Raw genomic sequence first — 25,881 nt, forward strand, 5'->3', positions numbered from 1 at the left:
AACTGCATGAGAAGAACCAACGGCGTTCCGTATACTAGCTGAATAGTGTCTTAACATGAAAGAATCCAGATTTCCTGGCGGGATACGAAGCTACAGCGGTGAGGGGCAATTGGTTTAAATTTGACGACCTTAACTACGCAGCAATGGGTTTCGTTTGATTGTTTGTTTGTTGTTTTTTTTGTTTGACGCTTCACAAAAATATGTAATATGCATATATACCGGGTCACATGACAGAATTTACACTTAGACACATGGCCATACCTCGCATTGAATATCTTTTACTTACATAAAATAAACAAACTTCTCAGCATACTTGAACAAAGTCTTCTTAATTCTGACCATGAACTCGGTCTTAACAAAAATGCTCAAGACGAAAGTCATGGGCCGGGGTTTTAACGAAAAAATGATAGGAACTCGGGAAAGGGACTGCTGATAGCGATGTTTTATCCCAAAATCTTCCACGGTCTTTTTTAGTATATTTGTCGTCCTTTATCATCTTTCCATATTATCGAAGCCTATGGTTTTTCAGAAATTTTTTACATCAAATTGACTTGATGTTGTATCATGAAGCAAATTATAAAATCGTATCGTCATAATGTGTTTTGCAAGGGTTAAAATATCCGAAACTTTGTGAACATGTTTCCTAAATTAAATCACCGCATGCTTACCTGGTTTTACAGTAATTAGCACCAATTATAAAGTTACGAATGACCACGCATCAAAGTAGATTACTTAACGTATAAACATGAAATTTTACCTACTTGTTCACATCAGATTTCAAATTGATTATCTTTACCCATTTAGCTATACCTCTTATGCAGTCATGGATGCTAGACTTTAAAGAAGGTTTTAATAAAATTAAACTCCTATTATGCCTTGATTTCCCCCCATAGATATTTAAAAACTAAAGTGATCAATTTAATTTCGCGGAAATTCGCTGAAATTCGACTATAATTTGGATTAAACTGTTTTGGAGAAGTAGCAGCAGAAAATGCCGAGCGAAACTCAAGAAGAGAAAACTGACGTTGAACAAATTAAACTCACTGAACAAGATTCGTGTAAAACTAAAGACGAGGTTTTGGAAACAACTGTAGAAAATTATGCGGACAAATATTTGATATACGGTGTAAATGATGCGCCTCCTATACATATTACGATTGTCTGTGCGTTGCAGGTAAGGCAGGTTCTTTTGTACAGCCAAATCCGTGAGCAAAGGCCATCCAAAGGATCGACCAAACATGACCTTTATTGACAAGTGGTTTTTACTTGGAAATTATCTTTTTATATTTAATAAATGAAAGTTTGTGAAAAAGTGATCTTTATTAATGAAGTGATCTTTATCCGAAGGTGGTCTGTCACACAGGTATGACTGTAACTCGTCGTTGTTAATTCTTATAATAACTACATCCTATTGCAGAAACAAATCTTTTGCCAATACATATTTTTACACACAATTACAAAAAAAAAACGCAATAAATATATAGACAATTTCATGTTATATGATCTTTTTTATAATAAAAGAAATAACTTTTTTCGGATTTTAATGGCTGACACTGGCTGCATTTTTTACGCATAAAATCTGTAAAAGGGGTGATCCTTCAAAAGCACTGAAATCAATATAATATGACAACTGCAGACCTGGGCCGTTTGATTGCGTATGTTCAAAAAAGTGCAAAATTTCTAACGCCCATAAGCCATTATGAAAAATTCCTTCAAATTTTGTTTGTTTGTTTAATTCATTTTACGCCTTTTCCCATCAGTATTTCAGTCATATAGGCGGGTAGTTTCCTAACCATTGTTCCTGGAGAGTTACACCAGTACTAGACTACCTTCCTCCGTGCTAAACTACCAAAGCATCTCTCGGGGATCGAACCCACGCCAGAGAAAAAAATAAAAGAATATACTGTAAATAAAAAACATTGCATGACATGTTTAATTTGATCTTCATCTTGCGTAATGATTGACGATTTTCAGCAAGGACTACTTTCTCTGTCCGGTCAGCTAATTGTATCCTTACTCGTGGCGGAAGCAGTGTGCGCGTCCAACAATGAAATTTTCAAAGCGAGGCTGCTTAGTTCTACACTGTTTATGAGTGGCGTAACAACAGTTGCCATGAATCTTTTTGGGATCAGGTAAACAAGATGAGAAATAAACGAGTTATCGTTGAAATTGTTTCTTCTTTATGACCTTGTGATTTAACATGACTGGTTAATTCAAGTTCAGACGGTACATTTATCTGCAGTTTTGGAACTTCATGTTGACAATAAAAAAAACGTTTAAGAAACGAGATAAACCTTAACATAGTATCAAAATGTAATGATGTCCTTGCATTCTGTACATTAATTGAATCTTAAATAAATACGCCATTGAACGATCAGGTTTGACAAAAGACTCAAATAGGTATTCCATATGAAAAGGAACACATTCAATACTGAATGGTTGCATTTCGCTCTAATCGGGCGAAGAATAGCAATGAAACACGATTTTCAATTTATTACCTGAGTATATTTCATTAGTGTCCTTTACATATATTTCTGTTTTATGTGTCCCAGCTGGTCTATGTAAGGACATTTAAATTTTATGTTTTTAGGCTTTTAGAACTAAGAATGTGACTATGCAAGTTTTTAGTCCAATTGCTATATTAATAAATGCTTTTGGACTTTGGTGGAGTTCCTTTAAATTGACTGTGCAAGTTTTTAAGGGCACTTGCTATATTGATCAATGTAAAAACTAAAATTAATGATATTTATAAACTTACATACTTCTGTTCCGAAAAGGTAGTATTTCTTATATTATATCGTACTTGACTAGAATATGGACAGACACCCAGAAAGCATTTATACCTTTATACAGTGTAATTTATTATATTTTATTTAACAATACCATTTTAACTGAAAATAAATCTAACTTGAAAATAATACATTTGAACATTTGAGTTTTTCATGAAAAAATACCTAGTAAACCCTACTTAACGGTTACTCACTACTGAATGAATCCGTGTGGTTCGTTTTCAGATAACATCATCGACTGGCCATTAGTTTTTTAACATAAGCGTCATCAGCAAAATTTATATTACTTGATAAAAAGTAATAGAAAGAGCATCGAAACACGAGGCTATCTGATTTGTACGAGGAGGGGGGGGGGGGGAGTAGCCACCGAGTATTAATCAGAGTGCGAAGTGTTTTGATGTTATTTCTCTTTTGTATCATAGTCAAATATAAAAACACGTTCCCTGTTGTCACAATATGAAACCCCGGGAAAAAGTAACCAATGAACGAGCATCTAAATATGATATTTCTGTCGCTTTCCCTTTTCTCATCCGTCACAATAAGTAAACCCCAGCAAAAATGAGCAAATCAATGGGCATGCTCTGGAGTGCGGGTAACTAATACCTGCACTCCAGTTAACGCACTGTGCATGTATATGTATACGATTTAACTCTGACACATTTTCAACAGAAAGGTCCCCAAACTATGATACAAAGGTTTGATGATGAATATTAATGAGAAATTAACATCTCACCTTCTTGTACCAATTTTATGATTTAATTAAGGGAAAAGGGACATGTAGTTTAATATTGAAGACTTTGAATTCGAAATGAAAACAAAAATCCATTCATTGTAAAATTTTGATTAAAAATTGTAACGTCATAATATATTTTTTTAAAAATTGTGTACAAATTTTATGCATGCAAATATAGTACGTAATGATCTAAACAATATATAAACTTGGTTTTTGTAGACTTCCATTATTCCAGGGCGCGGCCTCAGAGTATGTGATACCGTTGCTTCTTGTTGCTAATGTTGATGGAACGTTTTGTTCAAGTCTAACACCAGAGTCCGGTAATATGCTGTTGTTTATTTAATAGATATACTTTATCATATGATTCATGAAGAAAATCAAGTTAGCTTAATGATTTATTTTCTACTTGGTTTTGGTCACAAATCTATTTGTTTGCCAATCGTCTTTTAGTTAAGTTTAAAGAAATTTATTAGTTTATAAAAATTTATTTTAGTTCATGTTGGAAGCTATAAGCTAAATGAAATGCTTACTCTCGAATCCGTTCCTGGAACTAAACAGTACTAAGCAATGAATGTAAACGTTCTACCCTGACAGGGTTTGAACCCACGCGGTCAGCTATCCTGAGATTACTAGCCCGACGCATTTACCACTCGGTCACGCTGTCACTCAACAAATTTATTTTAGCTTAATGGCGATACAAGATCATGCAAGTTATATTAATCGCATTCGAGCCGTTTCCTGGAGCTAACCGGTACAGATGTCATGTCACAGTAGGGTTCTAACCCATGATTCCTGACAGACACCTTTACCACGAGGCCACCGCTTTCAGTTCAATCGTCTATTGATTGAATATGTTAACACTTAAATTCCTTTTTGTTAATTCCGCTTTGGCCAGATAAGGTATTGGATACACAGACCATCGTTTCAAGGAAAGGAGTGATGAAAGGTTGGGCAAATTTTTAACTTATGCTTTGGTCACTTTGATTATACAAGTTGTGCTTAAGCAATATTGCTTTTTAATTTGTGAAACTGATGTTTAGAATTCATAAACTATGTATGTTGCTAATTTTGGAAGAATTGTTACCTTCACACTCATGCTGAAAGGTTTTTGGCGTTGAATATTCATGAGCATTGAGCTATAAAATATTCATAAACACGGTCTATGAAATTAACAAAATAGGATGTAAGTATAATTATATTACTTATTTTGTTATCTTCTGACATTTGTCAGCCTTGTGTATAGCTATCTAAGTCGGTGCTAGTGAGGACATTATTTGATAAGAGTGACTTTGATAAGACACAATTTTTGCCTTGTTTATCGTTTTTGTTATTCAACCGCAGAAAGCTGTCCAAATTTGCATTTACATGAAATGGAAATATGTCCTTCACACAAACTGTTATATAATACCTTAAATTTCTAGCTTAGCTAATGCAAGCGGTCCATAATAGTACGATATTTGACGCACAAAATTATGTTTGATATATGTCCCAACCACCGATAACGAGCAAGACCAAACGTATGTTGGACTAACGGAGAACAACTTTAAAAACAAGTTTCACAATCACAAGGTCTCTTTCAAGCACCAACACTAAAAACAGTACTGAACATGGGAAAATCTCAAAATATCTGGTAAAAGTTATTCCCCCTAACTTCACGAACACCATTTGTACCTGATGATTGCTATAAGCATGAAACTGTCCAGCAGACAACGTTGATTCCTTTAAAGTTTATTTATATGTCAATTAGATATTTTATATTAATTCAATTATGTTTATATTTTGTCATATTTAGAACAGTCAGTTGCCATTAATATGACAGCCAATGCAAGTATTGAGGAAATACCGATAGACCGAATAATGTCAAATATACAAGCGGTAAGTATGACTGAACTCAATTCAACCATATGTCTTTACGAGAGATTCCCATCCTCTGTAACCCTGGCTATACCAGGCAGTATTACCAAACTCCTTACAGTGAATAGATTACCTCTCTCAGTGTCTCTTGGCACATTACTGTAATGATAAGGGGAGATCACTACGTGGGAGATAAGATGTAGTATATACAGAATGTGTAGTGTGGGTTCCAACGATAAGGGGTTCCATGATGTTTGTAGAATTATGTAACCAATCAGTAAAATTGACATCTGGACCATTCTGCACTTTACTTTAAATGTCCACAACCTGTTACTGAGTATACTTTCTTAATAGTTGAAAACAATGAATTTGAGCTACATAGTTCTTAAGGTGATTCTGCAATCTCACCAATGTTGATTTAAACTAAGTGGGACGTTGGACAATTTTCATATAAAGGCAAAGCTTTCAATTTAAAATGATAAACAATTTGCAATTACACTTTGAAGTCTATGTTTTACGGACTAATATAAAAAGCTAAAATGATAACAATAAGAATGTACAGTATACCTTGAATGTGCTAAATCTCTGAAGTCCAAGTATAATCGTTTGCAATGTTTTATGCTCATTTCATGAATGACATAATCTATTTTAAAATCTGTTTTGTTTTGTTTTTGTGCGGAAGAATGCTGGTTTTTGCAACTAACATATAGAACTTGCATAATCTTAATAACTTAGGACATAGAGGGTTCTGAATTTTTTGTAACCCCTTTATTTTTGGAAAAAGAAAAAAAAATATTACCCTTATTTGTAGTTTTTAATGGAATAGAAATGTAATAGCGATTTCAGCACTATTGGCTTCGTCTTGTCGGAATACGCCCCCTTGTCTATACCCTTTTCTTCATTTATTTTACAGCTACAAGGAAGTCTTATGGTAGCCGGAGTCGTACACGCCATGCTTGGCTTTACTGGTCTGATTGGATTTCTACTAAAGTTTGTGGGACCGTTGACTATTGTGCCCACTTTAGTCCTCATCTTTATATTCCTCATAAAGCCAGTATTGAAGTTTGTGGAAGTTAACTGGGGGATTGCTATGTCGTAAGTGTAAATATATTCGTTGTTATTGGTGTGTAAGGAAGTTGTATACATATATGCCATAACATCAACAATGTTCTGCAATCAAAACACATCATAATACCGGAGAAAGGTAGTCTAGTACTGGTGTAACTCTCCGGGAACGATGGTTAGGAAACTACCCGCCTATATGACTGAAAAACCGTTGGGAAAAGGCGTAAAATGAAACAAACAAACAAACAAACATCATAATGCCCTTTAAACAGCAAATATAATACGAAAATCAATATAGTTGGTGATTTCAGTAGACATTCTGTAGGGACAAAACTGACTTCTAAGCTTTGCTGACGAAGGAGACCTCCATGTTGTTCCTATGTACGTCATATCCGGCACGTGCACAAGCACTTGTTGAGAGATAAAGGCTTATAGGAAGATATTACATTAAAAATCGTTACTTATTAAGTTATTTGTGTTCCGTTGTTACTGTTGAAATCAGTGAGTGATTTGTAAGACTTGATTAAATATTTTCAGGACAGTACTTCTTGCTGTTATTTTATTCCTGTACCTTGGCAACCATAACATGCCAGTACCGGTGTGGACCCCATCTGGTGGGTTCCGGATTGTTCACTATCCACTACATCAAGTATTTGCCGTGAGTAAAATATTATCCCTACTCTTTAAACTGATTAAATTGTGAAATCAAAAGTATGCTCAAATTACAATCTCTTATACTGAATATTCATAGTTTACATTTTTTGTCATTCATTTGTAACCATTTATCAAACAAATTTCTGATATTTTAAATTTTCATTTAATATTTTTCATTTGTAAATTTCTTGAATGTATTATAGGATTGATACTGGTAAACAGTTCTTATTGATTTTGTTCTCTTTTCTCTTATTAACTCAAATAAAATTCAAGTAATTTTAACTTTTTTTACACTTTATTAAGGTGACTTTATAAAAATATATAAAAATATATTCTTAGGCCATTGTTAATCAAAAACTTACTAAATTTCTTATGAAGATGTGTAAAGCTCCCGTATTTGAAACTACCATGTATATTTTTTTGTAAGTGATGACTAGTTCTAAACCACTTTCACAATCGCATTGTTTCAAAATTTAAAAAACAACACATTTCAATATAATTCTATTGCTCTCTAGCAGATTTTCAAGTTATGCTTTTTATTGTATACTTAGATCCTCATATCTATAATTGTCAACTGGATCATCTGTGGAATACTTACTAAATTTGACGTCATAGAAAACGATCCCGACGGCAAGGGATACAATGCTCGTACAGACGCACGGAGTGATATAATATCAGATAATCCATGGATAACGTTCCCGTATCCAGGTAAAATAGGACCTAGTCTATTTTTCTGTTGCATGTACGCCATGATGTGATTTATAACTGATTTTGCAGAATTTATCACCATATTTCTATTGCATGACTAACACAGTAAGGGCAATTTCGGCATATATAGACTAATGTTTTTTTTTTTCATTTATGTGGATTGTTAGTGTCGTTTTGCACTTTGTAATTATTTTTCTTTGTTCACTTCACAATATTGTACTTTGAAATACATTTTCAAAAATTTCATTAAATTTCGAATACATTTTAAGGCATACGGCTTTTAAGTTTTACATATACAAGACCAGTGCTGTTTCTATTACCAATACGGGTTGAACATTTGTCTTTCGTTTACTCGTTTTGCCTTGAGAAATATGACAAAAGGATGGTGTCATTAAAAAGAATAAATAAATTAATAAATAAATAAAGTATGTACTTTTTTATTCTAGGACAATATGGTCCGTTCAGCTTCAGCGGCGCAGCATTTTTATCATGTATGATTGCAACATTAATTTCTGTGCTTGATTCAATTGGTGATTATTACGCATGCGCAAGAGTATGCCGCGTGCCAGCGCCACCACGTCACGCGGTTAATCGCGGCATATTGATAGAGGGAGTGTGTAGCTTTATCTCGGGCAGTGTTGGCTGTGGACATGCCACGTCGACATATGGTGGCAACATAGGAGCCATTGGTGTTTCAAAGGTAGCGTTCATTGGTCAATCATTGCTGGTTATTTAAGTTTCATAAAATAATCTAAGAACATAGACATTTCTTAGTAATAAATGACAAAATTGATCATCATTTGGATAATTTTTATAAGTTATTGCTTGTAAAAATGATTATAAATGAAAAGTAAAGTAATTTGTATGAACATTTATATAATGAAAAAATATAATTTTGTTCCAAACATTTTATTTTCTGCTGTATTAATATAATTATGTGATATTGGATCATGTATCTCATACTAACTTTATATCTGATACATGTACATGTACTGTCAATGCTATTATTTGATGTTATAGACCTTCCATTATAGACCAATTCACCTTAAAACTTCTTTCTGTGGCATTGTACAGAAAACGTAATTAAATTCTGATTATTTTGCAGGTTGCCAGCCGGAGAGTGTTTCTATGCACAGGAATATTGTATATTTTGTTTGGTATATTCGGCAAGTTTTCGGCTATATTTATAACAATTCCTTATCCGGTTCTTGGTGGAGCTATAGTCGTCATGTTCGGGATTTTCTTTGGAGTTGTTCTATCAAACTTAGAAGTATGTATTAACTTTTATCGTTTATTGTTTCACAATGTTTAATAAAATTGCCAGTGCTTTTTAATCGTCCGGAGAAAAAAGAAGTATCTAGGTAACCATAACAAGTGAAAGCAATATTCATTATTTGTAACTTAAATATGATTTATAAAATCTGAACAATATGTAACATGACTAAAAAATTTTTATGTATAAACAGCTTCCGGAATAAGTTTGCAAATCCGGGATTTACGCAAACTCAGCTACCCTTCCTTAAGTAATTAGAAAATCAATGAAGAGTTCAGTCAACAATGGGTATAAAGTTAAGCAAAAACTGGCCTTAAAATTTCACATACCCCTCTGACAATGAGTACTGGTTTGTGTCTCCCACTGGGTGATTTCATTCTCCCACTGGGTTTTTCATTCTCCCAATGTTTTTTTTTTCATTCTCCCACTGGGTTTTTTTCTGTCCAGTGGGACATGTCATGGCGTTTTACCCCCGGGAGAGATTAAGAAAGAAAAGAATTAACAATTTTGCAAGAAAATTATTATTGTAGTCTTCAAATCCTTTTTATTGTTAATATAAACCTAAAAAGCAATGTTTAAAATTCCTTCCATTTTTTACCCATGATATATGTCTTCTCGTGCGATAAGTTTCTCTTGTGGTCAAAATAACTTTTATCACATTATTATCACATAACTATCACGTATTATATTTCTTTGGAAACTTCTGGAAAAAATATTATTCATGAAACGTTAAGAAACGATACAAATAATTATATGGTGGCTTATTTCAGCCAACAGTTGACCATATAATTATCGCGTTAACTATCTTACCGAGTTGTTAGTTTTCAGGTTAACACTATAATTAACAGATATTTATCAGACTCACTAGATGCTTTTCTGTTACATAGATATATAACAAATAAGTATCTAACTTCCAAAAACACTAAAAGTGCCAACAGAACTGCCAACACTTACCAGTTAAATGATAGATAATTTTCTGTTTATCTATAAAACTTTTATGTTTGTTAACTTAAGTATCAGATAATTATCTGTATAAATAGATAAATTTTCAGTTAATAGATAAAAGCGGAATGTTTTGGACATATTCCTAAGAAATATCCCACCATACAATTCTTTTGGATTTCAGGTTACGAATATGTCCTCTCCTAGGAACATGGCTATTATTGGGCTGTCGATATTTATTGGCCTGTCCGTACCAACATGGGCCCAAAAAGTTGAAAATCCTGTTAATACAGGTTTGTTGATAAAAATCAAATAATAACCTTCTTGAAATATGTTTAAATCATCATTTTTTAACATTCTATACATGAGGTTATCTCCTAAAAAGAAGAAAAGCACATGTTTCAAGCGTTATTTGTAATACACTTATTTGTTTTCATCATGTAAACTTCTTTTTGTTAGAATGTGTGTTAACCATCTTCTTCAGTTTTTAAGTAATTTTTGTTTCAGTAACATAATAAATCAATTTTTATGCAAACAGATTATTGATAAATTTCTCGTCTAATAATAAATGTCATGTGAACTTTGACCTCATTTAGGTAACGGACAATTTGATAGGATCATGGCAATGTTGCTAGGCAACCCAAATCTTATTGGGACAATATTAGCTTGTTTCCTTGACAACACGGTTCCTGGTATGTTTTCTGTTTATATTAGCAATTATTGTTTGTTTCTTTTCTAGTAAGTAAGTCACCAAGTAATATTGTTCATGTTAAGTTTTAGAAATATTCATGAACACGTACTTACAATTTGCGCATGTAGATAAGTGTAAAGGATTCACGTCTCGTGCGCATGCATTCAAATAAACTTGGCGGTAAACATGTACATAATTATAAGAAATTATAAGATTACTAAACAAGATGTATATCTCATGAAATTTTAACTGTGTGAAAGGTAAGATATAAAATTGTGCACTTTGTAGGGAATAAGTCAAACCCTAACAACACTTGAAATATTTATAAAAAGTAGATGTTAATGCCGTCGCTAAAAGTTATATTATTGAATAATGCATTTATTTCGTGAACTTAAATTGTTGAATAATGCATTTATTTCGTGTACATTGGTTTTTTAAACTTTGAAAACATTCAAAATCTGCAACTTTAAGGTAGCGACGAAGACCGAGGTATAGCCGCATGGCAAGTCAGCGATGATGACGTAACCGCCGGTCACGATAAAACGAAGTTTAATGAGGGCTACGAAGTTTATAGTCCTTTGTTTCCAAGACGGCTACTGTCGTCTAAAGTGATGAAATTTATACCGTTCCTTCCATACGAGGCATACAAAGACCCCGAAACCTTTGCCAATGGTGTATAGAATTCAATTTGGATAAATAGATTTTAATATTTAGTAAAATGCCAATCGGAAAATATTACGGGTTGGTTTACTCTCCGTACACTATACATGTATATGTGGAAATGGGCGTGATCTACTCTTGGTCACGTGTCACGGATAAAGAGGCAGGATCAGCTTTTCTCAATGCTCAAAGTTATTTGGGCACTTGTTTATTAAATTCCCTTTGAATATGTAGTAAATAGACAGACAGAAAAGGTTTTTATTTTGTTTTTGCTTTGTTTGTTACTGATTTTGTTTTGTTCTTATTTGTCTTTCTTTTCTTTTTTTGCGTTATTTTTTAATTAACCCTTCAAACAGAAGGGTATTAAATAATTCTGTTATTTTGCGTAACATTTGCATTACAATGGTCCATTACTTGTCACGATTAACAACATGTTTCTTCTAAACCGTTATGTACGGAAAATAATTTGAATATAAGAAATACATGTTCATATTAATAAAAAAAACAAGATAATTTTCTAAATCTTACATACGAGACAAGGGACGTGTATTTGTGTCTTTTGTGAACTTGTATACTACCTGTGCACAAGTATACAACGTGATTGTAGGTAAAACATTATTTTTTTATAAACATTAAAATTCAAGCCATTGAAAGAGGAAAAGTGCAATACTATATACCCGAAATCGTATAAATCTTCTTTTGTCTTCCTAAAATTATTTGCATTCCAAATTGGCTAAGTCATGTGTACCGTACTAACTGCAGTGGTAATTTTAAGATTCGTCCGATTTAAACACTCAAATAATGATTGCTTGTTAAAAGAAAAAAAATATGTATGAACAAATGACCATTAACCTGATATTATAACGTCCGCTTTGAGCATGTAAAGTTACGGGCTTTGGTTTAAAGCAGCACTTTTCCAAATTCATCCTAATTTTCATGAAAACTATGAAAATGTATTAAAAAGTAAATTATTGTGAAGTCAACAAAGAAAACAATTTTTACAATGCAAACATCACTTACAATCCATGTAAATTAGCAAAACAGAGGTCAAGATATGCAAACATAACCCTTATTGCGTTAGTAACGCAGTAGAAATATGGTGAAAAATACTGTAAAATCAGTTATAAATGTCACATTACATGGTAATAATTACCTTTATCTTGATTCATCTTACTTTTCTAGATTTCTCAGAACTTTTTTTTTCATTTTTCTTTTCTTAAAATATTTTTGTTCATTTGGAGGCGTGCAGCTTTAAAGTCTCTTTTAACTAAGACATGTCATTGTCTTCCTTATCTGTGATCATTAGGGGATATCCTTGATATCCTTGCCTTTCATTTACCCAATGATGGACACAATCGTGTGATAGAGTACTATTCAAATTTAAAGACATGATATAAGTCGTTAAACATTGTGTGAATCTTAATCAGAATTTTATCAAACATGACACATGCAATCAACATATACACACAAAAACATATCGTCTAAAGTGAAATTTTAACAAAATGCCCTTTTCATAACTTTACACTATCTGTAATACTATAAACTGTTTCTTTTGAAACCATTATCTCTGAATTAACAGACTCACAAGATATGTCACATGTTTTCGCGACCTTGTCAATAGGCCATAACGACATAAAGCAAAATGGTATATGTTTCGCTATCCTTGAGTTGTGAAAATACTTGTTGATTAGAGGTAATTCATAAATTTTTAATCTTTTCATTGTCCTTAAGTCCATTGTTCCTGCCAATTTATGCTCCTTCCACGCGGTTAAACCTCGTTCTGAATCAGTGCCTGAATATAGATCAAAGCAAAACACTGCTTTAAACATGGCTGTATGTACATCAAAAAGTTACAAACTAAAAACTATGCTTAAAATTCCAACAAACGCTTGAATATCACAATTAAAGGGAAACGTCAACAGTTATATCGTTATGGAGATATTGTTATGAGAAATATCTAAATACAAAAGGAAATTGTTTTATACAACAATGGAGCTAAATGGAATTTGCTGAACATGTATATGAACAAACATTATTTTTATATTATTTGTGTAAATAAGCAAGTATCGTTCAAAAGAAAGGTTTCAAAGGCGTCTAGGTAATTTCAACTAATTTCTTTTAGATAATTTGTTGTTAAACATTGACCGAAAGTCCGCAAAAATTATTTCATATATAAGGTACACTATGCCTCAGAAACAAATCAGTTTTTTTCTTTAGAAATGGCAGACATTGGCTTTATAATGTTTAAATAATAGTTTCAGAGAATGTTACATGCTTATCACCTATAAAAGAGTGCTGAATGGAAAATTATTTGTCATAAAGTAACAAAATGTAAACAAAGTAGTATTTTGACTTCCATGCAAAACAGAAAATCGATTTATTATAAAAAAAAATTAAAGGCAACAGAAGCAAAAGATAGTTCAGGTTATTAGGACAATTTCAACTTTACCAAGAGAAGTAAGCATGAAGGTAAATTTAAAAACTATCAAAGGACACAAACTAAAAGCATTTAATTATGAGGCATAATGTGCTTTTAACTGAGATAGTGTTAAAATCAACACAAGCGATGTTCATACCTGATTAGATGTATTGTCTAATTATTTTCTAATTATAAAATATTATAGGAACATTATGCCTCAGAAATCCATATTTTTCAATTCTTTAGAAATGTCAAACATGTGTTTAATAATGTTTTAATAATGAATTCAGAACATATTAGAAGTTTAACAACTAAAATAATTGTTCTGAATGTGCAGTAATGTGTCGTTAAGAAAGCAAAATGTAAACAAAAAAGTATTTTGACTTCCACACAAAATACTCATTCACTATACATGTGATTTTACCCATTGCCAACAGATAATAAAATGTGAAGATAGTCTAGCTACGTCGCAAATGTGTATTTGTTTGGAAACTGTAACAATATACAAGAAATAAACAAGTTTTTGTGAAATAAAAATAACAGCATTTCTCAGGCATAATGGGCTTTTAAGATAATTCTTACCAGGGATAGTGTTGTCAAGAACAAATCCTACAACAGCACCCACAAACATACTGGTACTGAGTAAAATGTTTAATACTTGATCTAAAAAATCACTTCCTGAAATCAGATTACACAACATGGTATGCTGATGGTCGTGTAACTTTGTCAACTCAATTTCGAGAAGTTAGCATGAAGGTAAATGTAAAACATTGACTTCATGAATTCAATTGTTCAACTTCACGAATTCACGATTTCAACTTTACCAATTCAACTCCACATATTCACGATTTCAACTTCGTCAATTTTACGATTTCAACTTCATGAATTCACGATTTCAACTTAACGAATACAACTTCGAAAATTTACGATTATATTTGTGAACTCCGTATGTTGAAAACTTGCATTCACGCGGTTAAAATTGAGAATTCACGAAGCCTGAATCGGGAATTAACGAAGTTGAAATGTCCCCAGCGGTCTATCGTAATTCATAGACATAATTCGATTAATACCAAATTTGCTGATTTGTTCAGTTTTGTTTTTACAACACACTAAAACAATTTAGATCATATGGCGCCGAAATAGGAAAGATGATTCTGGCTAACCTCGTGTGTTACAAACTTAAAGATTCTGTAACACAATTTTTTATGGTTTTAAACCATAAATATGATGCTCAAATTAAGATTTATCAATATTGAAGGTTCCAAAAAGCATTATTAATAAAGATATTACCGAATTTAACATTTCACGTAAATAAATGGAGGTAATATTTTTTTAATTTTCTATAAAGTTTAAGTCAAATTTACAATAAGAAATCAATGCATAGGTATTTACCAGTTTTGATGGCTTCTTGATTTTCCATCAACCAGTTTGGCATGCTGATTCCGAAAAATAACGAAACACCCAGAATAAACATATTTCTAAAAGAATTTAGATCTATAAACTGAAGAAATGACAGGCCAACACCACTGATAATACCTGCAAGATAATATAGACTTACACAAGTTAAAATGATAGACAAAAATTACACTGAAAGACAAAAGTTACACTGATAGACAAAAGTATCATGATGGACAAAAGTTTCAGGGACAAAAGATATGCTGATAGACAAAAGATGTGCTGATAGACAAAATATATGCTGATAGACAAAAGTTTCTTTGATAGACAAAAGTTAAGCTGATAGACGTTATGCTGATAGACAAAAGTTTTAACCGATAGACAACAATTTTAATGATGGACAAAAGGTATAATGATGGACAAAAGTTATATTGATTGACAAAAGTTTTAATGGTGGACAAAAGTTATATTGATGGACAAAAGTTATATTAATGAACAAAAGTTATACTGATAGACAGAAGTTATAATGATGGACAAAAATTATACTCATGGACAAAAGTGATACTCATGGACAAAAGTTATACTCATGGACAGAAATTATAATGATAGACAAAAGTTGTACTCATAGACAAAAGTTTCAACGATAGACAAAAGTTTTAATGATATATAAGAGTTATATTGACATGATTGTAATTAGATTTGTTTATGATACAATCCAGTTTTGCAAGGATAACAAATATAGATGAATGGCAAATAATGTCAAGTACATAAAAAAACTGCAGAAAAAGGACATATTTACCAAATATTGTCATGAGCATGCCGCCTATGATAGGTGTAGGGATTGTGGTAAACAAAGCACCAAACTTCCCAAAACATCCAAATATCATTAACATTACGCCGCATGTTTGAATAACTCGCAAACTCGCAACCTGGTCATTTTATGTAAAGACACGTTAGTATTTATTTATTTATTTTATTCAAGATTAATAAACAAATCGTTCAACTTTTGTTCCGTATAAAGATCACAGATGCACATTATTTTAAGAACGTAGTATTTTTATAAATCATAATTTAAACGATTGTTAAATACAATATGCGTAACACAATATTACAAACATTTAATCATTTTTTAACGATTAAACCTTTTAGGAACAATTCATGGTAAATTTATCAAAATCAATTAAATGTACATTAATTTTGCCTCAGAAATTATATATATTTTAACTTCTTTAGAAATGTCAAACATTTGTTTAATAATGTTTTGATGTACAACAACTGTAGAAAGTAAAGCTGAACGTGTGAAGTTATGTGTCTCAAATGTAGCAAAATGTTAATAAAGTAGTATTTTGACTTCCATAAAAAATCACTAAAATTATACCACCTACTAAAGAACAAAAGAAGCCAAAAAAAATCCTAATATCCTATATATGGCAAACCAGTACTTTTTGGAAACTGTAATAAGATACAAAAACAAAAGATTTTACGAAAAAAAAAATGATAGCGTTTCTGAGGCATAATGGACCTTTAAAATAACTCTGAATGAGTGTATATTGTTTTACCTTTGTTATTCCTATAATACTCATACTATCACTTGCCGTCGTTGTTCCATTTCCGGTCCCCCATAAACCCGCTAGCATACAACATACTCCTTGCATGAAGATTCCGCGGTTTACGACATTTCCCGGAAGAGGCGGGGCCTCGGCAATAGTTGCGCATGCGTACACGTTACCAACTGCGTCTATCATCGTCACGATGACGGCTATAAGCATGCTGAACACACCTGCTGCTGAAATCGTTGGAATGCCCCACTGACCTTGAAATGGGAAATTGTAAATTTAAATATTCTCAATTAAAAAGTCTTAACCTGCTGAATTTGTTATGGATTTGCTCTCATTTAAGTTTAGAACGGTCATTTGGATTGTAAAAATAATGAATACCAAGTTGGGCTTATGAGTATCCAACTATGGTGTTTGATTTGTGCCATGTTGTTTTTTCACCCCGCGGGGCGCCAAGCGAAAATATAAAATACAAAAATTGACGACTTTGTCGTAAATTTACTGCGCGGATCGCAATGCGAAAATTCACGATAATACGACATTCGCCACTTTGTCGTATTATCGTGTTTTTGCCTTACTCCCCACGGAGCGAAAGTACCACAAAATGTTGATCAAAATTTTGAAAAACGGCATGTCTTAAATAAGCCACTATATCCAAAAGTATTATAGAAAAATCTGGTCAGTCTCAGTGCATGAACGGTCCGTCTGCCATGGCTTTATACCGGCTGCAAAGACTAATCGCTTTTAATTTAAGCATGTTCGAGGTTAATGAGCAATATTTCTTCACTAAGTTGAGTTTGATAAGGATCGAAAAATCCCTGAACATTTGCTAGGGGTGGGGGCGTGGACGGTTACTTGCACTTTCCAGTACCGTAAGTCTATGAACAAGCTCAATCAAACCGATTCTGCAACATTTTCAATTATGTCGTTCTTTAAGGATTCCGTTTCTTCTATTTGAACAGTATTACCTTGTCTTTTTACCAACTTCTTCATTCAAATCTTTTGACAATGTGGTTAAGGAAAAGTGGTATTAGATACATTGTGGCAAACAAAGCCGAATTCCGTAGACACAACGCTCCTGCTAATGCGGTAACACATTTTTAAGATATATCATGTATTTCGGTAAAGACTGTAATGATTATACTGAGCTATCTTACCATTTACACTCGTATTGGTTTGTAAGACATTCTTCGTATTAAAAAGAAACATCCATAAACGCATGCTAAGTAAGATCGTCGCAAAAGGGACTGAATCCGATATGTGCCAACTTTCCTCTTATGCAGTATTATATATTTGTGTAATATTTAGATATATCAATACTGAAGTGGAGAATTATATACAAATATTTAAATCATTACCCGGGTATGGAACACGGAACCAGCTTGCATCTTTAAGGACATCAATTCCAATGTCCGTCCGTGCGATGTATCCCCATTTTTCTGGATGTTCCGGTAACAACGAGGTTGCAGTTAGAATCGCACATATTGCCCATGTTCCAAATATACCAATTAAAATCTGAGAAATAATATTCAGTTTCTTTAGCATCAATATATAAGCATCCACGAGAAAAAAATGAAATATCAAGAACAGATAATAGTAAAACCGATTGTTCAGAAGTGAAACCGCTTAGACTTTTTGTATATAGAGTAAATGTTTTGTAATGTACGAAAGACGGGAGGGGACATTCAAACTTTATGAATTCACGATTGCATTTTCGTGAATTCACAATTTTAACTTCGTGAATTCACCTTTTCAACGTACGGAATTAACGAATTCACGATTTCAGCTTCATGAATTCAAGATTTCAACTTTATGAATTTTCGATTTTAACTTCACGAATTCACGATTTTAACTTCATGAATTCACGATTCACGATTTCAGGAAGTTGAAATCATGAATTCGTGAAGTTAAAATGTCCCCTCCGGTCTTTTGAAGTAATGGGATGATAGCACCATATCTGATCTACCCTTAAGATATTTGTTTAATAATTTCACATCAATCAATTTACATTACGTTGTGCTCAAAGTTTCAGAATGTTTATTCTGTAATATCGTTAACAAAATTTACCGGAAAAAGACTGAATAACGGAAGGCGCCTTGACAAGCTAAGCTTTGATAAACCTGGCACTGGAACCTCCACATTTCGTAAGTACTGACTACTTAACGTAAATAACACCACTGTCCTGAAAGATATACATATGTTTTAGCCTATTAAAATGATATAAGAAGTAGAACAAATTTTAATATACTTTAATAATGTGACAAAAACTAAGCTAACGAAAAAGTAATTAAAATGTAAAAAAATATGTTAAGAAAGAAAAAGACATTTGCACTATAAAATTTGGATCTAAGCGGACATTTCGTTTCCCGATCTTCAATTTTTAAAAAACGAACGTCACTGACACATTATAACTTTCGGGTTTTTTTTGTGATTTGTATAAAATTATTGAAATACTTAGTTTAATACAATACATAGTTTTTCTAGCAGAAAATAAAAGCTGAAAGCTTCAAATATAGTGGTTAATATAAGCTACTTGAAGTGTATGCAAATATACAGAACCTGTTTGTAGGTATAAGTTTACGTCATAAATCTTACGTAATAGCTATCCACCACTGACCAGATGCCATGTTAGTACCAGATCGGAATAAGGACAAACCAATGAGTGTCAAAGTTGGTGTTATCGTTAACGGACCGACGAACCGGAGTATGAATCCAAGTGTTCCGGTACAGCCGATCATAATTTCAAACATGGAAGCCACCAGTATAGATCCTTGAACCTAAATGATAATTTAACATAATGCAACAAAGATTTGAGTATTTTCTTTTGTGAAGAGTAAGACATAGGGAAATGAATGTTAAAAGGCACATTATACCACTGCAATGATTTTATTTTAATTTTGAAAAAAAAAACACTTTCTAATTTTGAAATCATGTTACAGTTTCCAAAACGTTACTCATTAGCCAATAACCTGAGCCATATTTTTGTTTGTGTTGCTTTTATATTTTGTATAGAAGTCAAAATACTTCTTTGTTTACATTTTGCTACTTTAAAGCAGCACGCCTTCAGATTTATGTTAATTTTCATGAAGACTTTAGAAATGAATTTAACAGTAAAATATTGTAAGGTGAATAAAAATAGTAATTTACATATTGCAGTCGGCACTTACAATCCAAGAAAATTACCAAAAAGTGGTCAACATAATATTATGCAAAAACAGCCGTTACTGCGTTAGTAAACGCAGTAGAAATATGGTGATAAAATACAGCAAAATCAGTCTTAAACCGCACATAACATGTAAAATATAACTTTGATCTTGAATGTTATAAACTTTCTTGAAATTTTAGTACACTTTTCTCAATATTGATTTTTTTTAAATATTTTGGCTCATCTGGAGGCGTCCAGCTTTAATTACATTCAGACAAGTGTCTTAAATACTAAAACTTTAAAAACTCACGATTGCCCTTTCTGAAAAAGGGGAAAAGGTGCTTTTCTGAGAAAGTGCGCCTTTAAAGAAAAATGTACTTAAATCATTTTTAGCATCATTAATTTAGTAAATTAATGGCCTTGGTCAACTAACTTTAAATCATTATTTCGACATGATGACATAATCATAAGGTACTAAACTCAAACACGTACTTCTCTTATCCTCAAAGTCCAAGTCTCTCGATAAGCATCACTCCCGGAGTGCAATATAGGAGATGACGTCACATTAGACGTCATATTACCTGGAAGGAAGCAAGTCAAAATTAAAGGATTTATTTTATGCTTTTCAGTGGATTACTGATTTATCCGTGAAAATTATATTTAATAATTTTACAGTGAAAATTATCAAAATATAATTTCACACTGCTCAATGACTAAACTACTTTCTTAAGATTTTCCCCATGTGGTACCTCAATTTTATTTTTGCTGACAATTCTGACAATGTCAGGCTGTTCAGAGAAAAGCAAAGCTGAAATTGATAAACAACTCAAATGTCAAAACTAATAAAAAGAATAAAACGTACTTCTATTCATTCAAATTACCAATCACTGTCACCAAATATCGTCTCTTATTTTTTGTTTGTTTCATTTTTACAGTCTGAAAAATACATTCCTTCCACATGCAAAACTGCTCTTGATGACATTTGGGAATATTTAAGTATCCTACGATCAATAACTGCCGTATGCTTTATGAAAACTTGAAAGCAATCACAGCCATCAGTCCGAAGAATAAGTAAACAACCCAGCGTTCGTTAGGCAGCCAAAATTTCCAATTTCCTAGCCGCTTTTTGAATGTTTACACTTCTGTCAACACTTATTTATTGTCTGTTACAATCCTCAAATAAGTTTTCTTTCTTTTTTAAAAAGGTGTAAGACTAACAAATCCAAATGATATACCTCTGAATCAATTATGTTCCTCCCGTGAAATACACAACTTTTAAAAATGGCGGCCGCTTACATTTAACAAACCCAGGTGTAATATAAATTCGCAGTAAGTAACAGAAATATGGATGGATGGTTGGACTTTTCTCCTACTAGAATTGTTTGTTTTTATTATTAAAACAAGCATTTATTCATATTTTTTTAATAAAATGAATAATATCACCACCATTTAACGTTGATTGTCGAACTTATTTTCAGCCCAAGACTTCTTGTATTTCAATGACTAAATGAGGCTCTAAATGGGGAAAACAGATATTAATATTAACGTTAATATTAAGGAAATTTCCTTTTAACTTTTTTTTAAGCATACAATTAAAAGAAAATTTGTTTGTTTGTTGTGTAACATGTAATTTTTATTAAATCTCGTGAACTTTAAAAACAGTATTCTCACTCGTGGCTACGCCACTCGTGAGAATACTGTTTTTAAAGCCCACTCGATGAAATAAAATTTCATCTTACACAACAAACAAACAAATATCCTCTATACATTCGAGGAGTTAAGCTGTATTATGTAATAGTTATAGTTATGTCCACTTCTCTCTCGTGTGCCCTTTAACTTTTATTTCAAATGGTAACCCATGATTACTTGAATCAATTGCAGCTTATGCTGTCGTGAGTTGTTTTCGCTGCTGCCAAAAAAAAACAACTTTTTTTTACAAACATTTGTACATAATCCACCCTGTTACTGAAATTCGGTAGGAAAAAATATAAGGCGTCTTTGAACTCATTTCTAGAAAATTTTCTTGTATGACACCAGTACTGGCTAGTTTTAAGAAACGAACTAAAGTGTGGTTCTAAAAAATTCTTTTCTGACGTGCTTAAATATATTACACTAGAATCAGTTTACAGGTGTTCATATCTCTTATTCTAAATCTCCGAAGTCCAAATCTATGGACAGGCATCACTTCCGGTGTAAATGACGTAGCATTTGGCATTGTCTTGTTATAGATAGCAAGCAATAACAAAACAAACAAAATAATAATTAGCATCTACCGTCAGGTATTGAGTCCACATTCGGGCATTTTCTTGATCGCATTAAAGTAATGGCTTGTGTCAGAAAGCTTGCTGAACAACCTTGAACTAGAGGTAATCTAGAATAATAACGTTATAAATATAAAAATCGTTTTACTTATCTTTATCGTCATATTTAATACAAAATTCTGAAGCCAAGTAAGCTTTTCGTCGGGCAATTTTTCGGTAAATTATTGTTATTGCAGCCAAAATATAATCGTATATAAACGGGTCTTTTTTAAAGCGGCCTTCAGCTTTTATTTTCTGTTGTGTTGTTTCAAACGAAATATTTTTGCAATTTTATCTGCAAAAAAAGCATATTATCACTGTTAAACCTTCTTTAAAACATCATCCCGAGAGCTGTTTATAACGCGTAAGTGACGTTCGTGTCTAAAAAAAGAAGATCGCCGCTACACTAATTTAATATAGAAAACGGACAATTAAGTAGATTAGACGTATCAAGGGGTTTTCTTATTGTTTATGTATTTTATCGTCCTAAGATTTCATTTTCCATCTTAATTCTTTTGTCTTTGATATGAAACGATTAATCTAAAAATACATATTTAATTCGTTAGAAAAGCTGAAGGCCGCTTTAACTGATACAAATACACGTTAAAAACATCATGTTCTTTTTGCTTTCGCGTGTTTCATTTTCATTGTCATAAAAATGATAATTGTTGGTAAAACTTCATGACATTATATAAGAACCATGTTCTTTGTTCGCCTTTATCAATAAATACTTTGTAAAAACTAGAGCTGTCACAGAAAGTGACAAATGCCCCCGAAGGATTCTACATGTATACTGAACCAAAAAAGAAACTTTCGCAAAGTATGTGCCAGTTGTTCAAGGGTACCACTTAGATGTACACACTTATCTACATGAAGTAGCTTATTAAACTCGTTTTGTTTGCAAAATCGGTCAGCTAATCCCCGCATAATAGCCCGATATGTTTATTCAACGTAAAAATCGAGTTTCAAAAGGATTGAAAAACTGTACTAACATATTTACATTCAAACTTCGAGAAAGTTTCTTTTTTGTTTCAGTATAGTTATAAACCACCTATTACATGCTATGTGTGGTGGTAAAAATTGACAAAGTTCGAACTCCTGCAGTTACCTTTAAGACAAAGAAACCTGGGTCTTGTTCACAACACATTGTCCATCTATGGTGATTTTATATTTTTTTAAATAAAAATTGAAACTTTCATGTATATGGAAGTTACAGAGCAGACACAACAACCACCATTTATATGTATATAACATTACTATTGAAAAAGTTTAAATCCCAGCAGTGACCGTGACCTAAGTCATAGAAACCAGTCTTGTTCGTGACACACCACACATCTATGGTTATTTCATATATGAAAGAAAAATTAAAATCCTTTCTTGCAAACTGAAGGTTCAGAGTGGAATTGACCACCATCATCTATATCTGTATAACATGTTTGAACCTCCACAGTGACCTTGACCTTAGGGGTAGAAACCCCAAGTCTTGTTCGTGGCACACCATAAATCTATGGTTATTCAATATATGAAAGAAAAATTAAAATCCTTTCATGCATACTGAAGGTTCAGAGTGGACAGGACCACCACCTTCTATATTTATATAACATAAAAAATACCAAAGTTTGAAACCCTACAGTGACCTTGAGCTTAGTTGTAGAAACCAAATTCTTGTTCAGGACACACCATACATCTATATTGTTACTTCATGTGTGAAAGAAAAATTCAAATCCTTTCATACATACTGAAGTTTCTGCCACCATATATATTTATATAACATAAAAAATGACAAAGTTTGAACCTCAACTGTAACCTTGACCTTAGTGGAAGAAACCCAATTCTTGTTCTCGACACACCATATATCTATTGTTAATTCATGTGTGAAAGACAAATTACAATCCTTTCATGTATACTGAAGTTTAAGAGCGGACACGACCACCACTGTCTATATGTATAAAGCGGGATGGACTGACGGACGGACAGACGGACGGTTCGATTTTAATATGCCAACTTTCGGGGGCATAAAAAACATAATTAATTTATTTACAATTCAACTTTTTTTACAAAGACCAGTCAAATGAAAAGAATGAGCATATATTTAGATAAAGTGGCGGTTTCAAACTTTGATTGTGAAAAAAAAAATATGACAGAAAACTATTTTACTATTTTGAGTAGCAATGAAACAAAAATAAAATATTCTTGCATTTTGAAAAACGTATGTATAAAATGCAATCTTTACCTGACTCGGAGATGTTTTACACCATGTCTTCATCTACTTGGCCATAAAAAACGGCGATAATCAAAATGCAACTAATATATCTTTTATACAAAATGCTTATAAAAATGAATACAAATTCTCACAGTTTAGACAACATAATAAAACTACATATATTACCTCACACCAAGTGTTGTTTGAATAAGTGTGCAAAGACCAGTTACAAAGAACGTGGTACCAAGCAATTCACTCACGGCCACTTTATCTTCACTCATACAAAACGATTCACTCAGTAGTAGTGGCACAGGAATTGATGAACCAAATACCAGAAGACAATTCTGTAATAAAAGACTTTTTAAGAGGTTCTGTTCAGTGTTATATAAACTTAATGAAGTTGACCAGCCCTAAGCACCGTGTAAGCTTATATTGCATAAAAACAATGAAAAGCAAAGTTTAGATGACGAACCAAGTTTGATTAAATTGTGTTCATGCAGATAAGAGCATGTAACTGAGTGTAAGAGAGTGTTCATGTAACTGGACATAGTGTGTTGATGTAAATGGACAGAGTGTGTTCATGTAAATGGAAAGAGTGTGTTCATGTAACTGAACAGACAGTGTTCACGTAACTGGACAGAGTGTGTTCATGTAACTAGACAGAGTATGTTCATGTAACTGGACAGAGTGTGTTCATGTAACTAGACATAGTATGTTCATGTAACTGGACAGAGTGTGTTGATGTAAATGGACAGAGTGTGTTCATGTAAATGGACAGAGTGTGTTCATGTAAATGGACAGAGTGTGTTCATGTCACTGGACAGATTGTGTTCATGTAACTGGACAGAGTGTGTTCATGTAACTGGACAGAGTGTGTTCATATAACTGGACAGAGTGTGTTCATGTAACTGGACAGAGTGTATTCATGTAACTGGACAGAGTGTATTCATGTAACTGGACAGAGTGTGTTCATGTAACTAGACAGAGTGTGTTCATGTAACTGGACAGAGTGTGTTCATGTAACTGGACAGAGTGTGTTCATGTAACTGGACAGAGTGTGTTCATGTAAATGGACAGAGTGTGTTCATGTAACTGGACAGACAGTGTTCATGTTACTGGACAGATTGTGTTCATGTAACTGGACAGAGTGTGTTCATGTAACTGGACAGAGTGTGTTCATATCACTGGACAGAGTGTGTTCATGTAACTGGACAGAGTGTATACATGAAACTGGACAGACTGTATTTATGTAACTGGACAGAGTGTGTTCATGTAACTAGTCAGAGTGTGTTCATGTAACTGGACAGAGTGTGTTCATGTAACTAGACATAGTGTGTTCATGTAAATGGACAGAGTGTGTTCATGTAACTGAACAGACAGTGTTCATGTTACTGGACAGATTTTGTTCATGTAACTGGACAGAGTGTGTTCATGTAACTAACTGGACAGAGGACTGTGTGTTCATATCACTGGACAGAGTGTGTTCATGTAACT

The 25,881-nt window shown here is 32.8% G+C and overlaps 2 protein-coding genes across 2 annotated transcripts; one reads left to right on the forward strand and one right to left on the reverse strand.

Moving 5' to 3' along the window:
* Positions 1–799: 799 nt before the first annotated feature.
* On the forward strand, positions 800–11,626 carry LOC132745296 (solute carrier family 23 member 1-like). The gene is made up of 12 exons (XM_060734182.1): positions 800–1,174; positions 1,975–2,132; positions 3,742–3,842; positions 5,315–5,397; positions 6,290–6,471; positions 6,979–7,099; positions 7,647–7,803; positions 8,250–8,503; positions 8,909–9,073; positions 10,203–10,311; positions 10,615–10,710; positions 11,181–11,626. The coding sequence occupies exons 1-12, from the start codon at positions 992–994 to the stop codon at positions 11,387–11,389; spliced, it is 1,818 nt and encodes a 605-aa protein (XP_060590165.1). The 5' UTR covers positions 800–991; the 3' UTR covers positions 11,390–11,626.
* Positions 11,627–11,766: 140 nt separating this feature from the next.
* Positions 11,767–24,822, reverse strand: LOC132745297 (solute carrier family 23 member 1-like). Its single transcript, XM_060734184.1, has 11 exons — positions 24,574–24,822; positions 22,158–22,255; positions 20,377–20,465; positions 19,335–19,516; positions 18,807–18,921; positions 18,098–18,254; positions 16,743–16,996; positions 15,983–16,112; positions 15,181–15,324; positions 14,371–14,466; positions 11,767–13,161 (listed from the first exon to the last, which is right to left on the reverse strand). The coding sequence occupies exons 1-11, from the start codon at positions 24,666–24,668 to the stop codon at positions 12,881–12,883; spliced, it is 1,641 nt and encodes a 546-aa protein (XP_060590167.1). The 5' UTR covers positions 24,669–24,822; the 3' UTR covers positions 11,767–12,880.
* Between the last annotated feature and the right edge of the window lie 1,059 nt (positions 24,823–25,881).

This window comes from Ruditapes philippinarum, unplaced genomic scaffold (genome assembly GCF_026571515.1).
Source record: "Ruditapes philippinarum isolate M1 unplaced genomic scaffold, ASM2657151v2 ctg448_1_1_1_1, whole genome shotgun sequence".
In the NCBI taxonomy this organism is placed as follows: Eukaryota; Metazoa; Mollusca; class Bivalvia; order Venerida; family Veneridae; genus Ruditapes; species Ruditapes philippinarum.

Bases quoted from the DNA above. Each gene is read 5' to 3' on its own strand.
- LOC132745296 (XM_060734182.1), top strand. From the start codon at position 992: ATGCCGAGCGAAACTCAAGAAGAGAAAACTGACGTTGAACAAATTAAA. The intron at 2,133-3,741 runs GTAAACAAGATG...TGGTTTTTGTAG, and splicing joins ATGAATCTTTTTGGGATCAG to ACTTCCATTATTCCAGGGCG. The intron at 3,843-5,314 runs GTAATATGCTGT...TGTCATATTTAG, and splicing joins AAGTCTAACACCAGAGTCCG to AACAGTCAGTTGCCATTAAT.
- LOC132745297 (XM_060734184.1), bottom strand. From the start codon at position 24,668: ATGAGTGAAGATAAAGTGGCCGTGAGTGAATTGCTTGGTACCACGTTC. The intron at 16,997-18,097 runs GTAATGATTTAA...TCCCATTTCAAG, and splicing joins GTTCCGTGTTCCATACCCGG to GTCAGTGGGGCATTCCAACG. The intron at 14,467-15,180 runs GTAAATACCTAT...ATCTGATTTCAG, and splicing joins TCAAGAAGCCATCAAAACTG to GAAGTGATTTTTTAGATCAA.